The sequence below is a fragment of the Meles meles genome, chromosome 16 (genome assembly GCF_922984935.1).
Source record: "Meles meles chromosome 16, mMelMel3.1 paternal haplotype, whole genome shotgun sequence".
NCBI classification, from domain to species: domain Eukaryota; kingdom Metazoa; phylum Chordata; class Mammalia; order Carnivora; family Mustelidae; genus Meles; species Meles meles.
In genome coordinates, this window is record NC_060081.1 from 15,798,327 (window position 1) to 15,810,431 (window position 12,105).

A 12,105-nucleotide genomic window follows, 5' to 3' on the forward strand; every position below is an offset into this window, starting at 1 on the left:
TACAAAAGAAATCTGTATATGTGGCAGAATTCTGCTGTAAAAAATAATGACACCTTCCATGTGTGATTAGCTTATTTGGTGTGAGGAAGTCAGTGTTAAGGAAACTGGTACCATAGGAAGGGTTCCCATGCTGATACCAGGATCACAGGGTCGACATTTTTTGGGCTTCTCGAGAGTGGCATTGTCCTCAAGTGCAGCGTGATGGACCAGCAGATGGGGTACAGGGGATGTGGTACGGGCTGTGGGGCAGCCTCCGCCTCCCGCCCCCCTGTGATGTGGCCCCATTCTGGGTTTCTGAAAGGAAGGTTTGGTTTACACAACAGGGAAGTTTCTGGATGAAATAGCAAGGGACTGTTGTTAGCAGCTCTCATGAGCCCCCATGCACCAGACAGAACACTAGAGGGCAGAATGACCAGTATTTTTTTTTTTTTTAATATTATTTATTTATTTGACAGAGAGAGAGGTCACAAATAGGCAGAGAAGCAGGCAGAGAGAGAGGGAGAAACAGGCTCCCCACTGAGCAGTGAGCAGAGAGCCTGATGCGGGGCTCGATCCCAGGACCCTGAGATCATGACCTGAGCCGAAGGCAGAGGCTTAAACCACTGAGCCACCCAGGTGCCCCATGACCAGTATTTTTGAATGCATGGTATCTGACTGTCACAGTTCACAAGGGACATCAATGTCAAGGGTTCCTGTGACGGAGGAGGTAGAAACAGCCCTGTGGATGGAGGCAGGTGAATTTCTTGTTCTGTGTCGAGATGCTGCCAGTGATCGTTTATTTCACGAAGACACATTTGTGATACATCTACCTTTTCCCGTATGATGTGTTTCCTATTTGTATTACTGCGCTGTCATTAGAAAGGAAAGACAAAGAATCCGTGGCTTTATCTCCTTGATTTCCTGGACCACATCTACTACATACATGGCTTTTTTCTCTGAAAACCTTAAAATTGACTTAGGCATTCAGAATTTTCCTACCACTTTCAAGTATCAAAAGGCCAAATAAGTAAACATATGCCCCTCCTTAGCTAATTGTAAAGGGTATGTAACCTTCCATTTCTTCTTCTTTCCTCCTCTCCAGCTCTGGGTGAACATTGTGAATGGGGACATTCATGACTCCACTCGCTCGGACCTGTACGAATATGTCGTCGACTTCCTTACCTATAGCTTAGACCAGGAACTCGTGTGGAAGTATGTCGATTGGGTCCTGCAGAAAAGCGAAGAGGTTTGTGCATCATAAGTGCTCTTTTCTGGGGGGTAGCTGCTAGCAAAAATAGAAGGCTTGATTTTCAGCAAGAAACAAGCCGCCAGGCTACAAGCCTCACCCTGTCTGTAGTTTGCTCCGTTCTAATACGTCTCCTTGCTCCACCGGAGTCCTGGCTCTTAGGAAAGTTCTGCGTCTCTGTCCTTCTGAGATGCACTGGTCTGCCTCTTTGTCTGGGGCAAGCCATGTTTATAGAAAGGGAGAAAGCATAGCCAGGTCACATTCTTAGCATCTTCTGAAAAATGTGTGTGTCTGTGTGACTCCCCACGCCTGACCAAGTGTGGCACTTCCGTGTCCAATGCACTGTCGCCTTGCAGAGCGTGGGGACGAGGCCACTGCAGACCCACCCTTGTCCTTTCTCTGCGCCACACCCCCTGGTGTGGAAGTTGTGGGTCTGGAGGAAGGAGGGAGCCCTGTGCAGGACTTGCTGTCCAGGAGGCTGAGAAGGGACAGCAGGGAGGAGACACGCCGAGGAAGCGCCTGGCGGCTGCTGTGACAAAAGAAAAAACACAGCAAGCTCAGGACTCCTCAGCGAAGCCCCAAGATGACGAGAAAACATAGTCACAGCATTTCCGTCCTCACTGTTGAAAACAGGCACATTTCTTCGGCTCCCCTTGGAGAGACAGACTTAGCTTCGTGACGTAGGACCTTCATCATAAACGTAGAATTTCTGTCACATCTGCTGTTCTGTGATCTCCACTGGCGTATGTCCTCCATGGTGCTGTCTGACGTGGAGGTCTGAGCCCGTGTGCTCACGTACTTCTTACCCCATCGTACTTTGCCTTTGTGCACACCCAAAGCTGTTGATAGATGGCATCAGCAAATCATTCCCAGAATTCTGTCTATTCTGATAGATGGTATCAGCCTGATGATACGCCAGGCACTCAACATACGTCGTCTCTGTTAAATATCCCAGCAGGGTCACGGGATAGAGATTACAGGCGAGGAAACGGAAGCTCAGATCTGGAAACTTCCCTAGGTTGTGCAGTTGGTACAGCACAGATCCAGGCTTCCAGAACTCAGAATTCACACTCAGGGTGGCTGTGTGGTGTGACCCATAGGGTGCACGTCTGCGTGAGCTACAGTGAGCACGCGTCCGTGACTGCCCAGGGGAGGAATGGCGTGCGTTTACTCCCCTACTTGACCCCTTCGCATCTCCTTGGAAGACGGGTCTGCCACAGCGAGCTCCACTCGACAGGCACGGGAAGGCCGTCCGGAAACTTGCCCCGGTGGATGTGCACCGATGAGCCACATAGTGGGGGGGTGTGCAGAGCACTGGGTTTACAGGACGTCCAGGACTGGACGCATTCTGTCACTCACTGCTCAGCAAGTGACCCTCCTTGTTCTCGGATGATCTTCATCGTGCAAAGGATGTAGCTTCCTGGGTTGTCAAAACCTGCTACCAACAAACGTTTCTTTCTTTCATTTCTGACCCTTTGAGAATAAAGAAGGAGGTTTCAGAGTTTAGGTCACCTTTCCTGTCTTTGTGTCATGCTCTGGTCTTTGTCAGTTCCCACCCTGCCTGTTTTGTCTGTATCCCCATGTTTTTGTTTTTGCTTTTTAGCTTTATTTTAGAAGTGGAAAGAGGCAGAGGAAGAAAATCACAAGCAGACTCCCCACAGAGCATGGAGCCCAATGCAGGGCTCGATCTCACAACCCTGAGGTCACGACCTGAGCCTAACTCAAGAGCTGGGCACCTAACCGACTGAGCCACGCAAGCACCCCTGTGTAGCCCCATGTTTCTGACAACAGTTTTACCCAAACATAAACGGGCAGTGCCCTCATAAAAAGTAACAGCTGACTGCTGCTCTTCTTCCAGGTTGGGGTTCAGGTGTTCACCAAGAGACCTTTGGATGAGCAGAACAGTTTCAATCCGGACAGAGTACTCACTTGCCTTAAGAAGTACCCTACAGCCCTTGCCAGATACCTGGAACATCTGGTCATAGACAGGAGGCTGCAGGTGAGCCCACGGACTTGGACGAAAATGGGAGGGCTGCCATGCCAAGTTGTGCCTTCGGAAACAGAATGGGACTAGGAAGCCTGTTAGCAGATGGTTCTAATGTAGTATTTTAAATGGAGCTGTTTTAAACGTTCTAATGTATTTTCAGTGCCTTGCGCCCTGGGTGCTCAGCCTGTCCTCTTGGATGGGCTAGGGCACTGGGGGTTTCCGAAGAGTACAGGAACATGCGGCCTTGTCTTTACCCTCCTTTTAAAATTATCCTTAAGGGAAATGAGAGAAGCTGCACGTTTTTGGAAAATACCTAACTCCTGGGGCCCTCACTTTGCAAATGAGTGTTTTTTCTCATGGATGTGAAGTCTGCCTTCTCTGGATGGCAGTTTCTAGATGTTTTCCATCCAGTGAGCGTGTTCTATTCCCTGCTCCCGAGACCCTGCCCCGACTTGCCCCCGTGGTGCCGTGGTCCTGGTCTGGGAGCTCCCGTGGGCTGGGGGAGCTCCAGGTTCCCGCCTGTAAACACCGTCGGCTTGGAATCCCGTCTCCCACAGAAGGAAGAGTACCACACGCAGCTGGCCCTCCTCTACCTGGACAGGGTGCTGCAGCAGAGGTCCGGCACCGGCAGCGAGGCCGCAGAAACCACAGACACACAGCTGAAGCTCCAGCACCTGCTCCAGAAGTCCGACTTGTACCGAGTGCACCTGCTGATAGGTGAGGGGCAGTTCACTGGTCTCTCCTCCATCCCCGTCCCCAGCAAGGAGGGAAGGAGCTGATGAAGGCCCGGAGTCGCTCCTTGTCTTGAGTCCGCCCCGGGGGGGGGGGGGGGAGTCCTTGAGCCTCTTTTGGCCCTAAGTCAGCCTGCCTGCAGGGTGGAGCGAAGTTTCTCAGGCCTCCGCCCTTTAGAAACAGACGTGGGCTCTTCAGCTGATGACACACTGCCCAGGGAGTTTCAAAGTCTGTTATCTGTCGAGCAAGCTTTCGTTTAAACTGCCTGACTCGGCTTGGCACTTGAATCCCAGTTCATTCTGATGGCACCAGTGTTTGGGTGAGGCTGTGCCAGCTGGCACTGTCCCCAGCTCAGGGCTGTCACCGAGCCCTGAGCCATAGGAAGGCAGGCAGGTATCTTGGACGGGAGCCTGGTTTTCATTTCCTTGGGTTGCAGAGTCTATGGTTTTTGTGTTGTAGAAAGTGCCACAAGGCAGCACACTGGGCACACCCAGTAGGATTAGGTAAAAGTTTCTTGATGCATTTGACATCGTAGAATTTTCAGATTTGTTCTTACTGGGATTAATAATGTATTTCTCGGTCTTTAATGGCCCTGACAGTTTTTTGACCATTACCTACAGTCCATTCTCCTCATTCGCCATAGTTACATTCTATAAAGTCTCCACAAACACTGAATTACTGAATCCTGAACGATTGCTCCCAGGAAAGTACAGGGTCAGTTCCTGCAAACCGCTGATCACAACACTTTCATCAGCCCATCAGTACATTACCTTGTTTTAGGAGTGCTTCTGTTTAAGACACCTTATTTACTAGGAACTGTTGATTGGTTAACACTGAACTCAGAGCCAGCAGAGCTCTAGCTCAGGCTGACACACACGTTTCTCCATAAGGCCCGTCATAGTCCGCCTGTGCTTGGAAGCACGAGGCCACACCTCAGCACTGTGCTTGGGGCCCATTTTAAACGGCAATGGCACCAAGAGAAAAAGCACGAAAACTCAAAAATCATGGCACTGAGTAAACCACGGAGAGGACTATTGGCAGAATGAGGGCTGCCACAAGAAGGCAGTGCCTCGATGGCCTTACGGGGCCTCATCTGGGACCGTGCATGGCCGGTGGTTCCAATTGTGTGCCAGCCTGTGCGTGTCCGCGAATAATCCTGAAAGCCCTGTGACTGCTGGTTTGGGGATTCCATGGGAATTTGGGCAAGCAAGCCAATTCATGAATATGGAATCTGAATAACGAGGACTGGTGGCTGTATGTGCCGGGCCCAGGTCAGTATGCTTAGCGTGCATTACAATGCTTTCCACAACGACCCTGTGCAATAAGTCCTATTTTTAAAAATTATGGATTGGTGCATTTTCCATACAGCCTAAAAACTCAGATTGCAGAAGAAACAAAAGAAGAGTTTAAGAGTCATATCGATAGGGATTTTTAACAATAGGAACCCACACTCCTTCACATGAAATATAGTTTAAGTTGGAATAAAGGGGTTCACGGCACTTTTTTGCCAGGAAGAGTTAGTGTCTGAATTTAAATCAATAAAGTGCCTTTTTGCCGTAGTTGAAAGATCCCGTACTGGGAAAATAGGAATGATGCCGGATTAATTGGAGGCCTGCGGCCGTGATACTCAGGTTTCACCAGGGCCTACCAGGATGACAGGTCATTTGTTCTTTTCAGTCACTAAGCATTATTAAAAATGTGTATTCTGCCATTAGGCTCTCCCTGTGAGTAGGGACTGGCTTCCCCTTTGGGAACACCCAGCTCTGTGGCACAGAGGTCCAAGCAAGCCTTGTGTGAACTGCCTAGGTGGCCCAGCGCGCTTTGCCCTTTCTTGAGTGGACAGCACCGGGCAGCGGGGGGGGGTGGGGGGACAAGCCGGGGCTGGCTCTAACCACAGGCTGCTGCCACGCAGATAGAACCCGGGGTGCTGGGCTCCCCATGGAGAGTGCCATCCTGCACGGGAAGCTGGAGGAGCACGAGGAGGCCCTGCGCATCCTGGTGCACGAGCTGCGGGACTTCGCAGCGGCCGAGGACTACTGCCTGTGGCGCTCTGAGGGCAGGGACCCGCCATACCGGCAGCGGCTCTTCCACACGCTGCTGGCCATGTACCTCCAGCCCGGCCCCGCCGCGCCTGAGCTGGCCGTGGCTGCCACGGACCTCCTGAACCACCACGCGGCTGATTTCGACGCCGCCCGGGTCCTACCGCTGCTGCCAGGCAGCTGGTCGGTGCAGCTGCTGCGCCCATTCCTAACTGGGGCCGTCCGGAATAGCGTGCATGCCCGCAGGACCACTCAGGTGGCTCTGGGCCTGGCCAAGTCCGAAAACCTGATCTACAAGTACGACAAGGTGAGAGCTGGACCCGGCCGGCCATGCCGGCTTCTAGACCCTGGCAGGGGGGTGGGCGTGGAGGGGGCACGTTCTATTTCAAGTAGTTCTGGGTGCATCTTCTCTGCACCTTCAGCACCTCAAATACCTGATTCTGCCCACATAGAAGCCCAGGTACATGGAAGCAGAGGTGGGAGCTGGGCTGGCAGGTGCCGTTCTTCTTCCTGGCTGAACGGTGATGCTTGGATGGTGTTCCAGGCAGCGTCCTACGCCGGTCAGCATGGGTCAGCTCATCATCTCTGCTGTCTCATGCAGTGTCTCCTGCCATTCTCCCCGTGTCCCAGAAGGGCACCCTGAGGCCCAGGGAAGTCACATAGCACATGAAGAGCCCAGACGTGGGTTCCAGGCCAGCTCACATCTCTGCTTCTAGGTCCCTGGCCGGGGGGCTGGGCTGCAAGAACCAGTGCCACGGACAGCCGTCTTTCACTGTGTCCTCACCTGGCACAGAGAGGGCAAGTGCTGGTCTCTCTTCTTCTTTTTTTTGTATTAGTCCCAGGTGTACAGTACAATGATTTGATATTTCTGTGTGTGGTGATGTGATCATCACACCATGTCTGGTTAACCCCTGTCACCACACATAATTACAGGTCTTTGTCTTGTGATGAGAACTTTTGAGATCCGTTCTCTTAGCAACTTTTAAATATACAATACGGTAGTATTAACTGTAGATTCCACGGTCTACGTCACATCCCCAGGGCTTACTTATTTTATAACTAGAAGTTGGTACCTTTCGACCCACTTCACCCATTGCCCCCACCTGTGGCAACTGCCAGTCCATTCTGTTTCTGTGAGTTGGGCTTTTTTTTTAATGATTCCACGTGTTAGTGAGGTCACACAGTGTTTGTCTTCTGTCTGACTTATTTCACTTTGCTGATACCTTCTAGGTCCATCCACGTTGTCACAGATGGTGAGCTTTCCCTCCTTTTTATGGCCGAGTAGTTTTCCATCATATAGATACACTGCATTTTCTTTATCCATCGAGGAACACCTAAGCTTTTTTATGCCTTGGCTGTTGTGACTTATGCTGCAGTGAACTTGGGGGTTAGTGTTTCAAGTTAGCGTTTTAGTTTCCTTCAGATAAATACCCAGAAGTGGAATTGCCTGATCATGAGGTAGTTCTGTTGCCTTTTTTTTTTTTTTTTTAAAGGCAGGCAGAGAGAGGAGGAAGCAGGCTCCCCGCTGAGCAGAGAGCCCGATGCGGGGCTCGATCCCAGGACCCTGAGATCATGACCTGAGCTGAAGGCAGAGGCTTTAACCCACTGAGCCACCCAGGCACCCCTCTGTTGCTGTTTTGAGGAGCCTCCATCCTCTTCTACACGAGTTTGCTTTCCCACCAACAGTGCACAAGCGATCCTCTTCTCCACATCCTGGCCACTTCTCTTTCTCTCCTTGTAATGGTCCCAGCGCCATCCTGGGAGCCCCACCCAATTACCTCCCAGAGGCCCCAGAGACCCCCATTGAAAATCAGAGCTTCAACATAGGGATTTGGGAGGTGGTGGGGGATATAAACATTCAGTCCACAACAGAACCCCAGTATGGACCCCCTTCTGGAGACTTCTCTCTTGTGAAGCCCACACTCCATGCATTCAGCCCAGGGATCTTTCCAGAGTGGGAACCTGATGTGGCCCTCTCACGTGGAAGCCTTCATGACTCTCTAGAAGAGGAGTTGAGGCCTGGAACGTCCCATCTCCCCTCCTTTGGCCTGGCCTTCTCCATCTCTCCCTGCTTCCCGGGACACTCGGAACCTCCTTGATGTGACTGTTTCACACATACGGCCTTGGTACCTGCAGTTCCCTCTGACACAGTCTTAACCTTTCCTTTGGTGCCTGCTACCACCTGCTCACAATGCAGCCTTAGTACTTCTTCCTTTGTGAAACCTTCATGTCCCTTCAAGCAGGAAATCCCCTCCTTTGCCCACCCACACATTCCGTGTACATGTCCATCATCGTCTCCCTTTACTGTGAGACTCCGGGTTCTTTTGGGGCAGGGAATTCAGCTGTGTAGCTCGGTATCCCTAGAGCCAAGCCCAGCGTCTCAAAGGTGTTAAAGAAACGTTTGTTGAAGGACTGATGAAAACTGAGGAGTACAGGGTGACTTCCCAAAGTTGGGTTTGATCCTGCCAGTAGGCCAGCTTGCCTGCGCAGACACCAGTAAACTGTGCAAAAAGGCTTCTTCCCTTGCAGAACTGTCGTCTTTTTTATCAGACAGGGTCTGGGGAAGTACATCCTGGTTTGGTTAGTGACCTTTAAACAAATGCAAGGATGTTTCCCAGAACCAGGCAGGGCAGTACCACCAATCGACCATATATGGCTTTGATGGAGTCCCTTCATTGTGTCTTACTTTACTTGTTTGCAAATGAGAGGACCCGGGAACTAGATCATCTATACGGGCTTACCCAGCTCGGACGCGACGTCACTTTCCGACAGACCTTGCGCAAACGCAGAGCTCAGGAAATGTTTGAGAGGGTCTGCATAGAATTGCCTGGGTGAGGCAAGCAACAAGTACTTTTCATGAAACAAGAAAGCAGTTCCATAGCAATTAAAAAAAATTGGGGGGAAGGGGGTGCCTGGGTGCCTCAGTCATTAAGTCTCTGCCTTCGGCTCAGGTCGTGATCCCAGGGTCCTGAGATTGAGCCCCACATCAGGCTCCCTGCTCAGCGGGAAGCCTGCTTGTGTTCCCTCTCTTGCTGTCTCTGTCTCTGTCAAATAAATAAATAAAATCTTTAAAAACATTTTTTTATTACTATTATTTTTTACTTCTCCAGTTACTCGGGACATTTTTGTTTATTTTCACCTCTAATGTTCTATTTCGAGAGGTCGAGGGGAGAGCCTTCCTCGTGAGGAATAATAATCTGTGGGGCGACACATGTCTGCTCTGGTATAACCCTTTTTTTTTTTTTTTTTTTCAGATGAAGTTGAAAGGAAGCTCAGTTCAGCTCTCAGACCAACAGCTCTGCCAGATGTGCCAAAACCCCTTCTGTGAGCCTGTGTTTGTTAGATACCCAAACGGCGGGCTCGTCCACACCCACTGTGCCGCCAGCAGACACACTAACCCCAGCTCCCCCGGCCCTGGTGCTCGGACTTGAAGAGGCCCACCCGAGGGCGCGAGGAGGACCCTGATTCTGTACCGAGCCTGCTGGGTGCAGGGAGCGGAAAGCCGCTGCACTGGTGTCAGCCAGGGAGTGACATCTGGGCGCGGGGGGACTGCAGTCAATGTGAAACAGGGGCTTTTCGCTGCTGACCGCTCCACCCTGAATGTTCGCCGGAAATCCTGGAAACGGACACATCAGGGTTCACCCGTCCCGGGACACGGTAATCCCAAACAAATGTCTACTTTGAGAGAAAAATGAGCCTTCCCCATGCCGTCCAGACAATCTGGATGCCCCTGCCCCCGCCCCTGCGCCTCGGTCTTCAAAAATGCATTTGCACTGGAAATGTCTGCTTCAGGGTGGCCCAGAGATGGAACTGTCACCGGGCAGGGTGAGGAGCACAGCCTTAGGGGCGCGGGGAGGGGGGGGGGCTGTTTCCAGGATTACCTCGTGGGCTCTGCCTTTGCCCTTAGAAACGGCTGACCTTGGGGGAGTCTTTGTTCTTGCCTACTTCCCATCCGGCTCTCAACCCCTAAAGGATTCTGCCTTGTTTACCCAAGCACCCCCTCTCGGGGAAGTTGAGGACCCATCGGAAAGTGCTAAAGCCCAGGTGACACGCTGCCGCCCCCACCACGTGAAAGAGGACAGCAGACAGGAGGCCTGCGGCACATTCCTGTCCTGTCACGCTACCTGCTGATTTTGAAACTCCATGATGGCCATGTTTGACTAAAAATTGTTATTTGAAGTTCTGTCATCTCTGCAGTTTTTCTCTTCTTTGGAAACTTATCTGTTGTATCTGTTAGGGACGTTTTTTTTTTTCCTGTTAAAATGTACCTCCTACTGACTGCTCGGGAAATGAAAAGGGAAACGTTATGAGCACAAGCCACGTGGAGTTTCACGAGAGGCCGGTTTGAACCTCACACCCTCAGCAGGGCAGGCAGTGGGTGGCAGCTGCCCTTGCCTGTGACCGAGACGTCATCTTTCCTGCCAGGCGCTTCTGCACACCCCGATGAGGAAGTCCAGTCAGGCTGCCTTACCTCCCAGCACTTTACACGCCTGCTCTGAGGTTTCCTGAACCCACGGGAGGGGTCCCCCTTGTTCACCACAGACTGGGGGACTCACTGTGTTTCTGCCAGACATCGCGGAGAAGCCGAAGCTGTCCTTACTTCACTGCCCTCTTTCGAATTTCTTCACTGGGATGAATGATTCTATCCGGAACTCACACGAAACACTGTACTCCCTGCCACAATGCCGGGAAAGCAAGCATTAGCTTGTGTGTGTCACAAGGGGAGGACCCTGGGATGCAGCCCCTCGCCATCACCCTGAGCCTGACAGAGTGGGGGCCAAAGAATTCGTGGTCCGTTCTCGAAACAGTGTTCTCCTGTACTAATCATGGTCAGTCTTCTTCTTCCTTCGGTGATTCTAACTGGCACAAGAAAGCAACAGCGTGCCTGCATTCTTCCCTAGCTGCGTCTCCAGCTAAAGAATCAACGATGAAGAAGTTCTCCTTGTGACTCAACCACATACGATGCTGACGGAGGCGAAGTCGAAGCCTAGTCGTGAATCGACCCTGTGGGTGACTGCTACGGAATGGTCCTGTGCATGCTACCATGACAACTGGCGAGGTCACGTTTCTGCCTCAGAGAGCAGGTCCCTAGCACGCGCCATATCACACCGCTGAAAGCACTGTTTCATTGGACACAAAGTGGGTACAATCTGGAGAGCGCCTTGTGATTGCTCATTCCTAAAATGGGGACACTAGTCTCCGCTCTCCCTCTGAACATGGGTCAGTGTTCTGAAACGTTTGTCATCCTTTAGAGTGACGGGGATTAAAGTCAAGTCGTCTCCTGTGTTCAGAACCGTACCTTGCTCTCCTCTTTGTCTGACTCCCACGGGCCCTTTTCACAAATCAGATTTTTAAAATAAATACATGGTTCTTTCTAAAGGCCTGCTGTTTTGTGACTGTGGCGTTGACTAGAACAATTAGAACATTGCTCAACCCTTTCCCCCCTCATTAGGTTCTGTGTAACCACTCTAGTTAAAACAGCATGAACCGAACCCAGTTGGCATTAATATTCTATGGGCAATAAATACTGTTGAATTCGAGGAACTGTTTCTCTGCCGTTGCCTGTCAGGTGTTGACATGGCAGTACCCCCGAGGGCATGGTGCAGTGGGCCTGAGAGCCGAAGGGTTCATGCCCACGAGCTTGGTAAATGTGCTTGCTGAGGTCAGGAGTCCAGAGCAGCTCGGGTGGCCATGGGGTCGCGCTGTCAAACCGATGCCCGTCACACAGCTAGGGTAGCCCTTGCTTTTTGCTTGCTTTCCCCCTCTGGAAACCTTTGTCCTTGCAACGTTATCCTTTACCCCTGGTCAGGTCCCAAATACACAAGATGTACAAATGTAAACTTGTTGATTTTATTAAAATTCTTTTAATTCTTTGTTCTTTCTGTAATTTTTTATATGTGTTTATAAAAATCATCTTGGCCGGGTGATGGCTTCCACCTGCACAGTACCTTGTCATAGGAGCTTTGGAACCTACTCACCCGGACCCCATGGCTCCTCCTAGCACCTGAAGCCGACATTCCCTGGCCGCCCCTCAAATTCTTTGTTCCTACTTGGCTGAACTTTAAATGCTCTACTTCTGAAGGTACCTCCTGCATGTTCTCAAGGTGCCCCTTGACATTTGT

The 12,105-nt window shown here is 51.3% G+C and overlaps 1 protein-coding gene across 1 annotated transcript in view; it reads left to right on the plus strand.

Moving 5' to 3' along the window:
• TGFBRAP1 (transforming growth factor beta receptor associated protein 1) overlaps positions 1 to 11,856 on the plus strand; it is a 65,169-nt gene extending 53,313 nt beyond the window's left edge. Inside the window, exons 8-12 of the mRNA XM_045980980.1 lie at positions 1,082 to 1,225; positions 3,084 to 3,224; positions 3,770 to 3,929; positions 5,857 to 6,290; positions 9,238 to 11,856. Coding sequence (XP_045836936.1) covers positions 1,082 to 1,225; positions 3,084 to 3,224; positions 3,770 to 3,929; positions 5,857 to 6,290; positions 9,238 to 9,414 — 1,056 coding nt within the window. The 3' untranslated portion in view covers positions 9,415 to 11,856. The remainder of the gene's footprint in view (positions 1 to 1,081; positions 1,226 to 3,083; positions 3,225 to 3,769; positions 3,930 to 5,856; positions 6,291 to 9,237) is intronic.
• The last annotated feature ends 249 nt before the right edge of the window (positions 11,857 to 12,105 follow it).